The following is a 19,191-nucleotide window of genomic DNA, read 5'->3' as shown; positions in this document are numbered from 1 at the left end:
GGGAGCAGAACCGCAGGCCCATTGAACCCGCAGTTCCACTTTACATGTGAATGTGGCCAACATATTAAAAGTGGAAGGAAAGTTATCAGGTAATTGCACAGCCAAAACCAGAGGGTACTCGTTGTAGTTTCTGTCCTTGCTTTCTGGGTTGGGACAATGGGATGGTCTGTGAGACAAATCCCATACGGACTGATGAATATCAGAATAGTACAGGCTTGTGAATGTACTGCATTTTGCTTGAAATGTCAGGTGTATAATTTATTTATTTACTTACTACATTTTTAGACTGCCTTTCTGCATTGAGCATTATACACCTTCATTCAGAAGTTTAGCAAGTTATTTTAAGTCAATGTGTGTGAAACTAAGCCCTGCTCATCACTTCCCATCATTATCAAATAGCTCCTCATATCCTAATGGCTGGTCCACCAGTGAGCAGAAGGGTGAATATAGTAGAACTGTGTTTTGGTCTGATTCATATTTCATTCAGAGCAAGATGAATAGAGATTTTTGCCTAGGAGAATGCAATTTATTCTCACTGAGCACATATTTATTTTCCTGTTCTTTCCATTTTCCCCTGTCAAAATATTTTATCCCTGAAGAAATGCACCAAGGCAGTTCAAATAAATGTGCTTATTACAACAGTGAATTATCATGGTAATAGGTTAACATTTCCTATAAAAGCTGTAACTTGAGCATAGGAGTCAAAGGCCAGATCCTGCTCAACTGATGAAAATCCAGAGCCTCAATAAGGAGACTCATGTTTCTGTGGGGTTTTAGAGGGAGTTTTTTTTTACACCGGCTGAGAATCTGACTTAGTTACTTTCTGAAATCCGGCATTTACAATCTGATGGCAATTGGACTACAGAAAGTAAGAAATGCTCCTGTAAGAGTAGAAAACATAACACAGGAACCAAATCTTTTAAAGATTGACTTGGAAATTGATGATTCTAATTATAGTTGACTGCAATGTTAAAAATGCATAAGCAAATAATTTGTACAAAATGGCCAGATCATTTTTATATTTATATCAAGAGATTTGCATTTGTACAAATGTTAAATACATCTATTTCCAAAAGACCTGGAAATATTATGATCCTTATGGACGGAGCACTCGAGAGGTACCAACAGACTTGAGGTAACCTGAAGATATGTTGGTTTCACAAAAATCTGAAGAGGAAAAGCTAAGAGGGAAACCTCTCCCCATCAAACTGCCCCATTGTAACTCAATGGAGTGGAATGTTTTCGACTCAGAGGGCAGTTAACAGACAACGAGATGGGCAGAGCTAATGGAATTCAGTAATAAGGAAGTGGGAAAGGACGACTAGAAAAAGAGCAAGAAATTTCTCAGTTTGAAGAACAAGGGGTCCGTCAAGACCCCTTCTACTTCTAAGGGAGGATTAGGATAAATGCCTAAAATGTTCACTCTGCTTAGGCACAGGCTTAGGTAACACATGCACACCAGAGATATACTGCAACATTTTGTTGCAGGTCCATACTTGTAAGGCTAATCTCTTCTGCATAAGTGCAAAATCTCTGCCTCTCATCCATCTCCTGGTCCTTGCTCTCTGAACACTTCCTGGCAGCAGCTAACCATTTTAGAATCACAGTTTAAATGTCTTTTAAAATAAAAGTTGAACATTATTAAACATTTTTCAGCATATCTCAACAGCATAAAATCAGTATTTAACAAAACACGGCATACAGAAAAGAAAAATATCTCTGCCATTCTTTTTTTCTGGACTGTTATACTTACAATAACTATTCATATATTTCTGACCATTGCCCACTAGGATGTAAATACTCACAGAGATTTTGATAATTTTGTCAAACAGATGCACTTGGGGGCCAATGAAGTCAAACACAAAATACTAAAGGAGGAAACAAAACAAAACAAAAAACAGATACAAGTTAGTGTACTATTATCATTATCAACAACAAGCTATGGAAGTTAACATTAAAGTTCAAAAGGTGTTAGAAGCACAACTTGAAAGCAAGTAAAAAAAGAAGTGAGTTAATGCAACATAAAACCCAAATTATGGGTTCAGGCACAGGCATTTATCACATGTGGTTTGATATGGAGAGGTGGCTTCCAACCCTGCATTAAACGGAGCTCCTTTTCAAACTAGTGAAAGAAAGAGAAAGGAGAACCAATTCATGTGCAAGACTGAAGCTGATTCACATAAAAACTGTCCCATTCCATTCTAGCTGCATTTAACAGTATCTCATGATAGCGTTTTAAACAGTAATTCCTACACCATGTCACAATAAAAGGTACATACCTCATTGTAAAATGGTGCATTGGTTCCTTCTTTGACTGTTGTCTGCTTCTTTTCATCCCCAATCTCTATAATCACCACAGGATCAATGTTCTCACCGACAAGCTGCCGAGCTTCAATGATTGTTATAGCAATCTGTAAGGGCAGAACACAGCAAATTCATGTACTTTCCTACCTGTGAACACTGAAGAAGATTTGGGTTTTTCATTATGATACTGACCATTCTTTGTGCTTTACCTGATAACTCTGGGATTTCACCTCCCCTTCATGGACCTTCGACTCCACTTTTGCTCTGTTTACATTACAGGACAAAAAAATATGTATCAGCCTTTAAGAAGTTTATTTTCCCCCACCCCCATTCTTTAACAACCACAAAGTGATTCAGCTTGCCACATTTCCACACTACCTACACTGAGATCACTTAGGCTATCCTGGGAGCTAGTTATAGGCCCATAGCTAAATAGAAGAGCTCACGCTTTGCATGCAGAAAGTTCCAGATTCAACCCCTTGGAGAACTGTTGCCTGTCACTGATGGTATTGGCCAAAAGCGAAGAAATCCCACAAAACTGTGTGGTGCCCAGTTTTGGCACTGATGGTATTGGGCCAGATGGCCAAGTGGTCCAATTTAATGACTCCATTCACAAGTAATGGGAAATCAGAGTTAAAGGGGCCAGAGGTTGCCAAACCTCTACGTCCAAATGCATGCAACTCCGGTTCTGCACAGAGAGCGACCTGAAGTTTTGCTCTCCAGGCTCCAATTTGAACCCTTGGGTTGTAGTGAGTTTCACTGCTCCTACTCGAGGTTAACAGCCACCATCTGAACGCAGAACTGCAGGCTTGGCTATCTGAAACCGGAGTTGAGAGAGAAAGCTCCTCCCTCTCTCCGGCTGTGATTGGCTGTATGGGCTGTCCTTCATGCAAGAAGGAAGCCTGCACAGCTAGTTCCATCTCCTCTCTGTTACATCCAAATTCAGGCAGGGGAAGGAGGGGAGCAGAACTGCAGTTCCATTGGGTCCATATTCACACCTAATGTTCTGCATTACATATGAACATGACCAGCATAAGGCTGTTTAATGTCCCCAGGTTTGTGAGAACTGGAATGGGAAAGCTTGCATTCATATCCCAGATTGGAGAATGTAAGCAATAAACAGTCTCTTGGCCTCAATTTCTTACCAATAAAATGGAAATAGTTACTTCTGTGAAGATTATAAAGATTAATTTTTAATACACAGTGGTAGAAACCCAGAGCAACTGAGCATGGGCACACCCAGAAGATAGCACATCTACACTTTAGAAAGCTTTCCAAGCTGCATAGTGTCAAGAATGCAGTGGGGGAGAGTAAATTTAAGCACTTTGCTCTGGCTCCAGAAATGCCCAGTGTCACACAAAAATATGTCCCCGAGGACTATGCAACTCTCAGGGACATATTTTCAAGTGACACGGAGCATTCTAAGAACTGTTCCTATGCCAACACAGGACAGGACTGATATGCAGCCGGCAAGAGCGGGCCTCCTAGTTGCCCAGGCCAGTGAACGTCTGATTCTGAAGTTTTTGTAAAAATTGGGGAGTATCACATGATCTGGTATGGCTTATTAAGATTCCTTGCTGGTCTAGCTAGTGCTGGGCCATAACTTGTAAGAAAACATTTGGGTGAAGAGGGGAGGAATTTCATCACATTTTGTCAACGGGGATGAAATTACTTACCCCTTTCCCCATTTCCCTACTGTTGCCACTGGTGGTAGTAGCTGGCTGCAATTTTTCCTAGAATGCCACTCAACTGATGTTAGGCAATGACAGAACATTGCCTGGAGGAGCATTCTGGGGGGAAAGTGCCAGCTGTCAGCTGTAGCCACACTACTGGCAGCAAATTCACCCCTCACCATGCCTGAATTCTCCACTGAAAAAGCTGGATGGCAAAAGGTGGAGTCCATTTTGACTTGGCAAGACATCCTGAGGATCATCAGGCTTGCATCTTGACAGCACATTTTGCTGTATGGGGATTATTTCCAAATACTGAGGTCACACAGGGCGACTCTTCGAATTGTGTCAATTAGCCCGCAGAGAAAAAGGAAGGCTGTTAGATTCAAGTCTGCTTGTTATCCAGATATATGTCTGACTTCACTGCATGCTCTCAGTCTGTCTCTGGCATATGAGAACGATGATTGTATGTTTACTTTTGTAACTAGTGGCTTAATCCATTTTTCACTGAAGTCAGCAGCTGCCTGTCTGCCGACAACATTGATGGTTGAATCAAATTCAGGGATCTATTTTTTGCCCTAGGAGGCCTTTGATAATCTCTAGCAATTACTGCCCATGTCATGCCTGGTAGGGCTTGTTCCTGGCTCTCCCCCCCACCCCCAGCCATCATTCTCTTCTACCCCCGACTTACACCTGGTAACACTTTGCCTTGTGACAACAGCCCTAATCAGACATCAATTTGTATATACGTTCAGGTGTCTGTACACAACTTGGGTACAGGCCCCCGCAAAAGCAGGATACAGATAGGAAATGTACTGCTGTATGTACATTCAACATAACAGTAAATAACTGTACATGCATACAGATCTGTAGCTGTGTACGCTATGCACCGATGGCATGAGTGGAACACAACATGTGAGCAGGGCTAATATTTTGCTGGCAAGTACATCCAGCTGCATTACAGAGACAGAGATCAAAGTCCTAGTTGCACTATGTTCAACAATCAAGCCCTATTCCGAAATGAGCGAAGGTGCTGTGCTTGTGTACAGCGTCTAAAGTGGTGTCGAAAGTTCTACTCTGGCCCTGTCATTCACCTCCAACAGCATGCCACAGACAGTTACAGCAGCGTTTGTCTGAAGAGGAGAACGCCATGTCTGTGATGGCCGGCGTTTCCATGATCAGGAGGCAGGGATAACCCAGCCTCCCCATCACAGAAACACTGGCCATAATGGATACAGTGTTCACCTCTTTCAGACAAATGATGCTGTAACCATGAGCAGAGTGCTGTGAGAGGTGAGTGACAGAAGGGATGTGGCTTCTGGCCCCACTCTAGACACTGTGCGCGAGTACAGCATCTTTTCAATCACATCTGAATAGAGCCCTCTTCAGATCTTATGAGCACTGCAGGCACTCATACTTACGAGGGCAAAAGTGGGGAGGAAGCCCCACTGCCAATCACCCCCTGGCGCCCAACAAACATGCTTACAGTGCTGTTTGTCTGAAGGGGGAGGTGCCATAAGTGTGTTCAATGGCAATTCCATGAGCTGCAATCTCATCCAGTCAATCAAACCTCCTCCCTGTTTTTGACCTCGTTAGCACCTGCAACATTCATAACATCTGAAGAGGGCTTAGGGCTTTGTAAAATGAGTTTTTACAGTGCACACAGGCACAGATCTGTACACAGGTACAGTTGTTCACACGTTATCACCAAGCTGGTTGTGGTTGCCACCAGCTCGGTTGGTGGCGACTCTACGGATGTAGGTAGTCTGGGAGTCCTTCTGGACCCGAACCTCTCTCTGAGCTCTCAGACTGAGGCAGTGGCCAGGAGTGCTTTCTATCAGCTTTGGCAGATATGCCAGCTACGTCCATTTCTGGAGATAAACAACCTTAAAACAGTGGTGCATATGCTGGTAACATCTATACTTGACTACTGCAATGAGCTCTACATTGGGCTAGCTTTGTATGTATTTTGGAAATTGTAGTTAGTACAGAATACAGCAGCCAGGTTGGTCTCCAGGGTTGCCCAAAGAGATCACATTACACCCATTTTAAGAACTACACTGGCTGCCCCTGCCAATAGGTTTCCGGGTGAAATACAAAGTGCTGGTTATTACCTATAAAGCCCTGAATGGCTTGGGTCCGAGGTATTTAAGAGATCACCTTCTTCTTCATCAATCCTGCCGCCTATTAAGATTATCTGGGGAGGTCCGATTGCAGTTGCCACCGGCTCAGTTGGTGCCGACTTGAAACTAGGCCTTTTCTAGAGTATCCCTGGAATTCTGGAATGTGCTTACTAATGAAATTAGAGTTTTCTCTTCTCTGAATGTTGTAAAGAAGGAACTGAAAACATACCTGTTTAGCCAGTCTTTGAGTTTATAGTTTTAAAGCTTCGGGTTTTAGAGTTTTTATTGGTATCTTAAATTGTTTTAATTGCATTAATGTTTTAATGGTTGTTTTTAGATTGTGAAGCGCCCAGGGACTTTTGTATGGGGCGGTTTAGACATGTATTAAATAAATAAATAAATAAATGTTGAACACAGATACACTTCCTATATCTATCCTGCATTTCAGGGGCTCTGTGCCCCAGTTCACTTTTAACATGAACACTGGTACAGCCATGCACACAAAAACGTATAGATGTGTGCAGAAACTTGTACTAGATAATATCGGGTATCTTGAACACGGCTCAAGAGAAACTCTCTCAGGTAGGCAGAATCTCCAGCACAGACTATGTTGACAAGAGCACTGCCTTTGTCAAGAGAGGAGATTAGGCAGCCATTTTGTGATCCAGTGTCACAATACCTCTTCTTCCATGGCCCTGAGGCACCAAAGCTACTGGTAGAGGCAGCGTCATCATACATAGTTTCCCCATCATCTCCATCTTGACCACCAGGAAACTCTTGGTGCAGGCTTTCAGTATCTTCATGGTCACCTAACCAATGGGGCAGGGGGGAAATAAATTAGTCATCTGTGAACACATTGTGTAAAGGTTTACTTGTTTGCTTGACAGAAGGGATGTACAAACCCCTTTAAGAAATTGCTAGCGGATATTCTTCGCATACGACCTTTATTGCCAGTGTTATGTTTCTGTGCACTAGGACTGAGAGCTGGTCTTATTTATTTATGTATTTGACCACCTTTATTGCTAGTATATGGCAATAAATTAGCAAATAAAGGGCAAAGTCACAGGCTTCATACATCCCAGTCTGCAGTGGCATCTAGTAGCATCTTGTGGTAGCAAGCATGAATCATCCCTTTTGCTAAGCAGTGTCTACCCTGGTTTGCATTTGAATGGGAGACTACATGTTTGAGCACTTTAAGATATTCCCCTCAGAGGATGAGGCCCCTATGGGGAGAACATCATGCAGAAGGTTCTAAGTTCCCTCCCTGGCATCTCCAAGATAGGGTTGAGAGAAACTCCTGCCTACAACCTTGGAGAAGCTGCTGCCAGTCTGTGTAGACAATACTGAGCTAGATGGACCAATGGTCTGATTCAGTATAAAGCAGCTTCCTATGTTGCTATGACCCTCATAGATAACGCAAAGGTAGTTCTCTTTAGAGAACTCCTGAGTAGTACTATTGAGTAACTTTGTCTGGATGTCAGCCAAAGTCTTGAAGCTTTAAATACCCAAACAACACTGAAGAGTTTTATTAACTGAATCTAAAGAGAAATGTATTATTCTCTGCTTCTTCTCAGAATGCCTTCTAGCTCATAAGGCCAGCAGAAGACTTGAAATGCATTAGCCTGCAAAAATTAGGATTATATGCATGTTAAATATGTGAACGTGGAGTGGAGAGAGGGAATGGGATCATGCCCATTCTCACCTGCTGGCTCTTATCTTGCCTCTTTGGCAAGGTAATTGCCAAAGCAGAATTTGTGCAAGAGCTTACATTCATATAGATGGTACATGCATCGGCTCTGTCTACATGATCAGGAATCTTGTCAAAAGTGCAGCTTGTATACATGTAGGCTTGTTCAACAGTTATGTCAGTGCATGGGTAGGGATGGCACTAGAGGTGTAGTTTTGCTCCCCACATATGTGTGTTCACTGTACACACACACACACACACACACACACACACACACACACACAACATGTGTAAAGTATTAAGTTGTTCTGGAATACTAGCTTAGATCAAATAAGATATAGATTTCAGGCGGTATATAAATATGATAGCATAAATAAATAAATAAAGGATCCAACATGAATAATTTACAGGTGGCCCTCATCTGCTGTCCCGGCACTCGCGGTTTCGTGTCCCGACCTCGTTATTCACAGATACAAAAATAGTGGAAATTTGCATGTCTGCAGTCCCTGGGTGGCCAGAAATGACCTCTGAGGTCATTTCCGGCCACCATTTTGCCGATTTTAAAAATTTAAAAAAATCTCACGCTTTTTCGTGGAGAATCAGTGGAATTGAGGGTTTGGAGGGGCATTACTGGACAGCTGGAGACCTGCAGAGCATGACACGGTATGTTATTTCACTTATTTCTGCCTCTTCCCTCCTTTTATTTTGCTGTTTTTTCACTGTGAGAAACGTATCCCCTCCATTCCCATTCACTCATGGTCTCGTGGTTGTAGGCGAGAATGGACCCCCCGTGGATAACGAGGGCCACCTGTATTGAAACCCACCCCCAAATCTTTTGGATCAGCCCCACTGCCTTAAAATGTTGCATTTGTCTTCACCCTGAGAGTGTGTCCTAATGCGCATGCAACAGTCTCCTGTCGTTGCATATTTTTAGGGAATATCAGGAGTGGCTGGCAAGGTGTCCTTCAGAGAAGGGTTGTCTGCCATTGCTAGGGTAGGGATGAGCAGCAACAGCAGACAATCCACCACCGCCCTTCCCTACCCCCACCCCCACTGGGGAAGACAGAAGGACATTTTGGAGACTGGAGGGCAAATGGGGACAATAGGGGGAGGTGTTTCAAATTACAGCAGCAGTGGCCATTCTGGCAGCTGGTGGCTAGCAGCTGTCATTCTCCCCACCCACCACGCCCCCCAGAATGCCCCTTGTGAACAATGCTGCATGATGATATAGGAGAGTTATTCAAAAGGGACATTCTGGGAATAAAATGGCGGCTGCTAGCCACCAGTCACTGGGAGGACCACCGTCACTGTCGTGTTGCTGCCACACTAGCAACAGCAGATGAAAAATCACGCCGTTGAAAAAGTACGTTGGTTTGGCCCTCCTTTCTTCCCAATGCCCCTCCCCCGCAAATTAAGCCCAAAGATGACCCCAGAACACAGTCATCACATTCCCTCCCGGTGGGGTGCCAGCAGGGCGAGGATGGTCCATGTGATCAGTCGTGTCCACTTGGTCATGCTATTCACACGTGCTTCTGTGCAATAGGGGACAGCATCCTGCGGAAGCAGCTCCCATGCTGCTGCTTGCAGAGAGGAAGTGGGCCTGAGCTGGCGGAAAGCAGCTTGGGAAATAGTCCAGACGCCCTGAGGCTTGCCGTATCCGGCTCGCTGGTTCAGTGTGTGGTGTTTTTTAAAAATCCATTCCTTGATCCAGGCCAGCTTTTGAATGGTGCTTTAGTTACTTTTATTCCAGTCCTGGAGTAAAGGGGTGAGTTTTAAAAAGGCCAGCAGCAAGAGCACTGAACACAGGCTGCACTTGCCTCTCTGCAATTAATATCTATCTCATAAAGCTGTATTTATTATTTTTATTTATTTATTCATTCATTCGATTTCTATACCGCCCTTCCAAAAATGGCTCAGGGTGGTTTACAAAGAGAAACAATAAACAAATAAGATGGATCCCTGTCCCCAAAGGGCTCACATTCTAAAAAGAAACACAAGATAGACACCAGCAACAGTCACTGGAAGTACTGTGCTGGGGGTGGATAGGGCCAGTTATTCTCCCCCTGCTAAATAAAGAGAATCACCATGGTAAAAGGTGCCTCTTTGCCCAGTTAGCAGGGGTTAGCATCATCTGTAACCACCTTAAGTGGCGCAGCGGGGAAATGCTTGGCTAATAAGAAGAAGGTTGCTGGTTTGAATCCCCACTGTTATGTTCCCCAGACTATGGGAAACACCTATATTGAGCAGCAGCAATACAGGAAAATGCTGAAAGGCATCATCTCATACTGTGTGGGAGATGGCAATAGCAAACCCCTCCTGTATACTACCAAAGGAAACCACAGGGCTCTGTGGGCACCAGGAGTCTAAATCGACTTGATGGCATACTTTACTTTTACATAAAACCATTAATATTCCTGATTCAAATCCACTGTGTTGTCCTCGATCACAACTCTTTCCTCTGGATTCTACACAGTGCACATGATATTTGAAAAAAACTTCCACCTGGAAGCACCCTAAGTAGTCTGAGTTCATGTTTCATTAGGACAAACACAGCACACATTGCTCACTTTATCACTTATTTCTGGAGTCCGCCTGAACAATTGCCCTGTGACATTAAGGATAGCATCATCATCTCACACTTGTCCTCCATTCTAACCAGCTGTAATATTGACCTAGTAGGTCTTACCCACTGCTCCTTTGTTTGCAATCGTTAACCCCTTCTCTCCTTTCTTCTTCTTCTTCAGCTTTATCCCAGCAAACAATCCTTTTCTGCAAAAACAAATAGAAATAAACAGCTATAGAAATATTATTAGCAAGCTTCGATTCCTTGACATTCAGAACTGAATTTGTTTAACGGGGTGCTGCACTTGGGCAGGGCAGTGTGTATATTAAAATTATGCACAAGTACAGAAAAAGTGCAGGCTGTCCTGTTGGGCGCAAGATAGGAAGACCGCCTTTGGTTTCTTTCTTTTAAAAGTAAGTTTCTAGTCCACATGGTTAAGAAAATAGGTTTGAAAGCATGTAGCTAATGGCAGGTGAAATCTGAAACAAGAAGGGTAGCTGAATAAGATTTCCAGTGAACAGACAGTGGGGCATCATTTGATCATAGTTGTGAACACACAAAGCCACCTTTTACGGAGTCAGAACCATGGGAACCAATGGGACCTTTCCTCCTGATGCAGATATCCCATCCCAGGATTGCCCTATGAGGGCGGGCAATCCAGGACTTCAACTACAGCAAAATGTTAAAGGGCCCTCCCTTCATTGCCACCCCAAGCTAGATTTGAGCCCTGCATGGCCCCTATTCACATGGAAAGAAATAATAGACATGTGGTCCCCAATCAGGCAACCCAATCAAGTATCATCTGGTTTGGCCTTAAGCGGAACCCTACTTAAGGCTAAACTAGAAGATACACAGATGGGTTGACTGGGAACATGCCTGCTTCTTCCAGTGTGAGTAGCAGCTGCGCAGAGTCCCAATATGCTCATGTTCATAATATTATACTCAAGGGTCAATAATATACTCAAGGGCACGTGAGTATGTTTGGAACAGAATGTATGTGCTTATTCTGGAGAAGTAGTATTATGATGCTGCAATTTGTTCTACACACAGTGGGGTTCTACAAGCTTTTAAAATCTGTACTGCCATGACCTCTGTTGTTAACTTGTCTCCCTAGCTATACAAGGTCTGCCCTGGTTGCATTTGAATGGGAGACCACATGTGAGCACTGTAAGATATTCCCCTTGGGGGAAGGAGCTGCTCTGGGAGGAGCAGAAGGCTTCAAGTTCCCTCCCTGGCTTCTCCAAGATAGGGCTGAGAGAGATTCCTGCCTGCAACCTTGGAGAAGCTGCTGCCAGTCTGTGTAGACAATACTAAGCTAGATAGACCAATGGTCTGACTCTGTATATGGCAGCTTCCTATGTTCCTTATGTTCCCCTATTCTCAAACACCTCTTGCACAGAGGCACTCTTACCCCTGGACTTTGGGGCCAAAGTCCAGGATCTCCACAGCTCCTGGGGACCCCAATTAGTCTGTCCCGGGTGGTGTGGTAGTCCGGCAGAGCACAATGATGCTTAATTTGCAGGGGAAGGGGGCCTCCAAAGGCCTTTAGTTCCAGGCTCCAAAATTATCTAAGTACACCTCTGCTCTTGCATCACACTCTGAACAGCACTGGATTGCACCTTTAGCCTTCATTGTTGCAGCTTAATGCTTTTGAGCTAACTTGCCTCCTGATCTATATATCTTTCCAGTTAAGATGCTGCCACATCCACAGATGCGGCCTGATTGTATCTTGTATTTCTCCCAGCAAATGGATGATTGCTGTTGGAAGTTCAATTTTAAAACAAGCCTGTAAAAATCTGCTTCAGGAGCTACAGGACTTGGTAGATACATCAGTCTTACTGAAAACTGGATTATATTTAATTTTTCCCTCCTTCAAATCTTTGTCTTCATAAGGAAATATCTCACAATTCTAAGCCTTATTTAGAATTAACATACTAGGGCACTTGCACAGGTTGTGACCATAACCTGTGTGATTATAGTCTATATAATCACACAGGTTATGGTCACAACATATATATCTTTATGGAGTGTGGGATAGACTTTTCACAAAAACCTTTTTCAAAAACTGTGAAGGTTTTTGTGTTGTTGTTATTTTTTTAAATAGGAGGCTCAAAAGTGGACACACATGGTGTGGGGTAATAACCAGCAATAATAGAACTACCACAACACAGAAAGTAGGGAAGTGCTGAAACTGCCTGGTAGTGGCTGGGCTCCCCTCTCTCTGGACAGCCATTCCATTGGCAGCTACTACACCCCACTCCACAGCGAGGGTGGTACAATATAGGGATCATTGCTCTCACTCTGAATTGGCTTCGTTTGCCCTCAGTGGCATTGTCACATAGCCAAATATGATACAGCAAGGCAATGGAACCAGATAAGAAGACCCTTGCTGGATCAGGCCCAAAGCCTATCTAGTCCAGCATCCTGTTCCCCACAGTGGCCCACCAGATGCCTTGGGAAGCCACACAGCCAGGAGATGAAGGCATGGCCCCTCTTCTGCCATTGCTCCCCTGCAACTGGTATTCAGAGGCATCTTGCTTCTGAACATGGAGGTAACCTATAGCCATCAGGACTAGTAGCCATTGATAGACTTATCCTCCATGATAAAGAGGATAAGGGCAATGGCCGAGATCATTGCAAGAAGAAAAAGCAACACTTTTGTGTCAAAGCAGCAGCAACCTGCAAACAGCATTGAGAAAGGATAATAGTGAGGAGTTTTTTTCAGGGCCCGTTTCATATCCCTTGAAAGCGCTGCTTTTGACTTGAAAATAGTCATTGTCCATATATAATTGACAGTTCCCAATATTCTTTGATTTTGTCATGCCCCAAAATGTCAGACTCAGAGTGGAAGAAAGAGATAAAAAACAGGAACTGACATGGCTTTGGTCTTGTGGTAGCAAGCATGACTTGTCCCCTTAGCTAAGCAGGTTCTGCCCTGGTAGCATATGAATGGGAGACTAGAAGTGTGAGCACTGTAAGATATTCCCTGCAGGGGATGGAGCCGCTCTGGGAAGAGCAGAAGGTTTCAAGTTCCCTCCCTGGCACCATCTCCAAGATAGGGCTGAGAGAGATTCCTGCCTGCAACCTTGAAGAAGCCGCTGCCAGTCTGTGAATTCAATACTGAGCTAGATGGACCAATGGTCTGACAGTATATGGCAGCTTCCTATGTTCTTATGGTGTAAGGGCCATGACTCCTCCCAGCCTAGGAACCGGCTGGACGGAAGGGTAATCCCTATGAGCAAAACGGAAATCAATTTGCCCAAGTCTAACGACAAAATGGCAGATGTGGTTCAATGTAAGCAAGTGTAAAGTGATGCATATTTATTTATTTATTTACTTGGCAGAAAACCTCCACACATACACTGATGGGGTCTGAGCTGTCAGTGACTGACCAGGAGAGAGATCTTGGGGTCGTGGTGGACAGCTCGTTGAAAGTGTTGACCCAATGCGTGGCAGCTGTGAAAAGGGGCCTATTCCATGCTAGGGATCATTAGGAAGGGGGCTGAAAATAAAAATGCTAATATTATAATGTCCTTATACAAATTTATGGTGTGGCCACATCTGGAGTACTGCATGCAGTTCTGCTCACTGTATCTTATGGACATGTAAAACTGGAAAAGGTGCAGAAGAGGGCAACCGAGATGTTCAGGGACCTGGAGTACCTTCCTTATGAGGCAAGGCTACAACACCTGGGGCTTTTTAGTTTGGAAAAGAGGCAACTACAGGGAGACATGATAAGAGGTGTATAAAATTATGCATGGAATAGAGAGAGTGGACAGAGAGAATTTTTTCTCCTTCTCTCACAACACTAGAACCAGGGGTCATCCTATGAAAGTGAAGGCTAGGAAGTTTAGGACCAATACAAGGAAGTACTTTTTTTACACAGTGCATAAGTAATCTATGGAATTCTCTGCCATGGGATGTGGTGATGGCCACTAGCTTGGATGGCTTTAAAGGCAGTTAGACAAATTCATGGAGGACAGGTCTATCCATGGCCACTAGTCTAGTGGCTATATAGGCCACCCCCAGCCTCAGAGGCAAGGTGTTTCTAAATACCAGTTGCAGGGGAGCAACAGCAAGATGAAGGACATGCCCTCACCTCTTGCTTGTGGGATTCTTAGAGGCATTTGGTAGGCCACTAGGTGAAACAGGATGCTGGACTAGCTAGGCCTTGGACCTGATCCAGCAGGGCTGGTTTTATGTTCTAATGCACCTAGAGCTGCAATCCTAAACACAGTTACTAGGGAATGATTCCCATAGAACTCAGTAGGGTTTAATTCTGAGTAAACATGCATAGGGTAAGGTTGTGCTGTACATATTCTTAACTAAACCAGTGTAGTTCACTATTGAAATGGACCTGGATCTAGATATTCAGGGGTCAGTCATGTATTTCTTCATCCAGTGATCATATTCCAGCCTCAGTTTCCACATCTGCAGAAGGGAAATCATAGCAACCACCCTCACGGGGTCTTGTAAAGACAAACTACATAAAAGCAGCACCATGCAAATGAAACAACATGCTAGACAAACTTTGGTAGATGATGCCAAGGATAAACTTGATGTGGCGAGACTTTACTTCTATTCAGACATTATGTTCTACCTGTGTTCAGATAATTGCACACACTTATACTCATATGTTCACTTATACATGTTTTTGTGTGAATGACTGTACAGTACCTGTGTCTGTTTTGAAAGTGAACCTGGATACAGGTACCTCAAATGCATGGTACAGATAGCATGTGTACTGCTGTACCTGCGTTCAACATAACATGTGAATAACTGTATCTGCATACAGATCTGTACCTGTGTACATTGTACACATATTGTACTAGTGTTATCCATAATGTGTGAATAGGGCTTTTGTGATGCACTAAATCTAGATCAGAAATGGTCAGCTTTTGAATCCTCCAGAGTAACTTTGTCCTGAGGGACAGAAGTGCCTTTGGCACACAACCGAATCCCCAAATGGATGGTCAGGTTCTATAACAGTAAAATAATAGTATATAATATCACATTATACTAAAGCCCATCATTAAAACTGTTGTTGGTCTTGGTGCAGAAAAAAAGAACAGACGACAGGTATCTTCCATAGTTGTTTCTTCCATAGACATAGCCAATGCCATATTAGTCTGTTGTAGCAAAAACTGTGCCTTAGGATGCCTTAAAGGCTAACAAATTTATTTAACATGAACTCTAGTCCACAAAACCACATGCTGTGAATGTGTCAGTCTTTAATGTGCCATAGGAGACATTGTTAAGAATGTAAGAGCAGCCTTGCTGGATCAGGCCCAACACCTAGCTAGTCCAGCATCCTGTTTCCCACCGGGGCAGAGCCACCATTGGGCGAATGGGTCCAAAGAACCTGGGCTGCGCCTCGTGACCCCAGACACGGGCATTATTTCGCTCCCAAGCAGGGCCACACTGCCCCGTTTGGGACCGAAATTGGCCCGTGCTGCTATGGCAGTGCGGCTGGAATTACTCTCCCTGCCTTTTAAAGGCAGGGAAAGCCACTCCTGGCCTCACTGCCAAACTAGCGGGGCCAATCGCCCTCCCAAATGGGGCTGCGTGGCCCCGATTGGGAGGGAGATCGGCCCACGCTGCGTTGGCAGCATGGCTGGAACGGCTCTCCCTGCCTTTAAAAGGCAGGGAGTGTGACTCCAGCCCACGCTGCCCAACGCACCACAGGCTAATCTCTCTTTCAAATGGGGCCACACGGCTCCGTTCGGGAGGGAGAGCACGCCCCCCACACACACCTGACATCAGATACGGGGGCATGGCTAGCCAGCCGCCTGAGTCTCATATCAGACACAGGGTGGGGGGCAGGGGACCGGGGCGGCGGCCGAACATGGGCCACCGGCAGCCTCGCTCCGCGCCTGTTTCCCACACAAGCCCACGGAAGCCTCTGGGAAGCCCACAAGTAGGAGATGAAGGCATGTCCCATCTCCTGCTGTTGCTCCCCTGCAACTGATATTCAGAAGCATCCTGCCTCTAACCCTGGAGAAAGCTTATAGGCATCAAGACCAGTAGCCATTAATAGAGCTTCCTTCCATGGTCATATTGTACATATCTTCTTTGCCTCAGTGGGACTTATACAGTAACTGCTTTGGGGAGGTGTGGCATGCCCAAATTCGGCATAGCCTTCCCTGCACCAGAAGCTGGGGGTGCATGTACTTTCCCAGGGCTTCAGCACCTCACAGCAAGCTCAGGTGTAAAGCTACGTGTGAAGTTGCCCAATAGCATGCTCTGTCAAAGCGTTTACTTCCAGATGTAGTGAATTATCTGCTCACTGCCCTGTTAAGTACAACCTAACCAATAACCTCTCCCTCCCTTAGTTTGTACTCGGAGAAACCCTGCTGCAGGCCTGGCCTAGGCACCTTGTAAGGTTGCTGTATATAACCCTGCTGCATGACCAATACTTCTATGCAGGCTGCATCAGTATAGTTGAGGTCCAACCACCAATGTAGAATGTATGAATCATTCACGCTTTTAAAAATCCCCTCATAATATGCATTTTCATATTGAGAGATGTCACATGTACTTTTCATATGAACGTATCACTCATCAAATATCAATACGTTCAGAAGAATCACAAATCCCAGGACATGCATGCAAGGTTCTGAGATGCAGTTCTCAAATAACTATTAAGCCAGGTAAGTAGGCAGATTTGGCAGGAAATAGCCACTACTATCTTATTTATTATTTGCATTTATAGCCTGCCCTTTCCCCAAGAAGCTCAGAGCAGCATACATGGGATACCCCCAATGTTGCCATCACAACAGCATTACTGTATCATAACAATTCATACAATACTAGGTATCAATTCAGCAGATACCCACTCGCTCACCCACCAGTAAACATGCCTCTATCTAGTAGTGGCAATCCAAGCATGCAGATTAGATTTTAAATCCAAGTCGATAGCAGTGATAAGCAGTTTGTGTCCCTGGATTGGGACCATAATGATGAGAGAGCTTATGAAGCAGCAAAAGTGGGGAGCCAAGCCTACTTAAAAGTAAGTCCTCCTACTGAGTTTGATGGAATTTACTCCAAAATAAAGAAGCAGAGACTTACAATCTTAATTTTAAAACAAACGTCAAATAATTCTTTCAAATAATTCTTGAGTATTCTTTCAGGTTACCTGTGGGATTGCGGAGTGCTCTCAGAGGACTCCATCTCTCTGAAAAATGCCTCCCTTCAGGGCTGCCTTCTACATTCTGAACACTTTCCCCATCTCATATCTGTGTTTGAGATTTATTTACTGCTAAGTGATGGGTTAGTCAGAACTGCAAACACAGTCCTAGAACAGAGAGGCTGCTGACAGTGCAAACATTAACTTTCCTCAGCTCTGCTAGAAGCTTTGGATTTTAAGAGTACCAAAAAAAAGTGCAAACAGAAAATGGAACAAAATGCTTCATCTTCCTACTCATGTTATGATATTTCACATGATACAGGTTTGCTTCCACATGAGGGAAGCAACTGTTTTTGCACTGCCAAGGCATTGCCCTTTCACAATCAATCACTGGGAAACAGAATTAACTCTGCAGTTCCACACAGCATTTCATATAGCACTATATTATCCAGCAATGCTTTCCCCCATATACCGTATTTTATGGACTATAAGACTCACTTTTTTCCTCGAAAAATATCCGCCAAAATTCAGGTGCGTCTTATGTGTTTTAACAGTTTAATATGTTAAAACTCTGAAAAACTGGATTAAAATTAAGGTGCGTCTTATAGTCCGTAGCGCAGAGGCGTAACTATAGGGGGGGCAGGGGCGGCACGTGCCCCGGGCGCCATCTTTTCTGGTCACGTGGGGGGCGCCACCATGACAAAAAATATTTATTATTATTATTTATTTTTTGTTAATACAAATGTTTCCTGCTCAGTGCAGCAGCGCTGCAGCAGTCAAGGGAGCGTGTCGGCGCCCCCTCCCCCACGAGCGGTCCCTTCTGTGCTGCCCACACCCCCCCCATTGCTTTGCTGGCGCCTGGCGGCCAGTCAGTGGCCTGGCTTGGCGGCGGCGGGCGCTTGTGAGGAAAAACCTAAGTATAATGTAGTATGTTGGGGGGGGCGGGGGGGCATTTCAGTGCTTGCCCCGGGCGCCGTTTTCCCTAGTTACACCTCTGCCGTAGCGTCTTATAGTCCGTAAAATACGGCAGTCCTCCTATAAGGTTTATGTGCAAATGTCCCAGTCAACAAAAGGTCCTCTGCAATGTTAATTAGTAGCTTCCTCCTTGTTTTAATCAATTGGCTTCATTTCTTTCTTTTTTCTTGTTCTTTGTTTTATAGCAGGGGTTCTCAACTCTGGATCCCCATTGTGTTTGGGGATGATGGGAGTTGTAGTCCAATAACTTCTGGGGAGGCAAGGTTGATAACCTTGCAATAAAAAATAAATCTTATAATAAAGCCCAGTAATTAAAGTCCTGCTCCTCATTCCATCTGCAGGGAACAGAAGTTGATTAATTAAGGGCAAATTAATCAAAAATCCACATGGAACAGGAAACAAGAAAATGAGCAGGTTCTGCAAAGAGGAAAGCTTGAATTAAAAGCAGAGTTGTTTTTTAAAGCCTCAATAGTACTTTGCCTTTCCACATAGGCAACATTATGTTTTAATGCCCCCCCAACCCCAAAATTCCAAGAAATACCACAAATCAAGTCTGAAAAACAAAAGAAGGCACACACACACACACAAACACACAATTTAGCATGAACACCATCTGGATTTTCCATAAAAAGGGAATGAACAAAGGATAGCAATTCCAGAGGAAAGCATAGGGCAGAAGGAACCAGGGACAAAACAATGACTAGGTGTGAAATAACAGGTCTGCCTCTGAAATGGCAGCCTTG

General features: G+C 44.2%; 1 protein-coding gene across 1 annotated transcript in view; it reads right to left on the bottom strand.

Annotated features, from left to right (window-relative positions):
* FER1L6 (fer-1 like family member 6) overlaps positions 1 to 19,191 on the bottom strand; it is a 160,139-nt gene that overhangs the window by 119,465 nt on the left and 21,483 nt on the right. Inside the window, exons 2-6 of the mRNA XM_053245966.1 lie at positions 10,471 to 10,553; positions 6,777 to 6,906; positions 2,514 to 2,568; positions 2,280 to 2,411; positions 1,806 to 1,868 (exon numbers count right to left, since the gene is read on the bottom strand). Coding sequence (XP_053101941.1) covers positions 1,806 to 1,868; positions 2,280 to 2,411; positions 2,514 to 2,568; positions 6,777 to 6,906; positions 10,471 to 10,553 — 463 coding nt within the window. The remainder of the gene's footprint in view (positions 1 to 1,805; positions 1,869 to 2,279; positions 2,412 to 2,513; positions 2,569 to 6,776; positions 6,907 to 10,470; positions 10,554 to 19,191) is intronic.

The sequence above is a fragment of the Hemicordylus capensis genome, chromosome 4, assembly GCF_027244095.1.
Source record: "Hemicordylus capensis ecotype Gifberg chromosome 4, rHemCap1.1.pri, whole genome shotgun sequence".
Lineage (NCBI taxonomy): Eukaryota > Metazoa > Chordata > Lepidosauria > Squamata > Cordylidae > Hemicordylus > Hemicordylus capensis.
The sequence above is the reverse complement of the archived record's forward strand: the minus strand, read 5'-3'. Positions and strand labels throughout refer to the sequence as shown.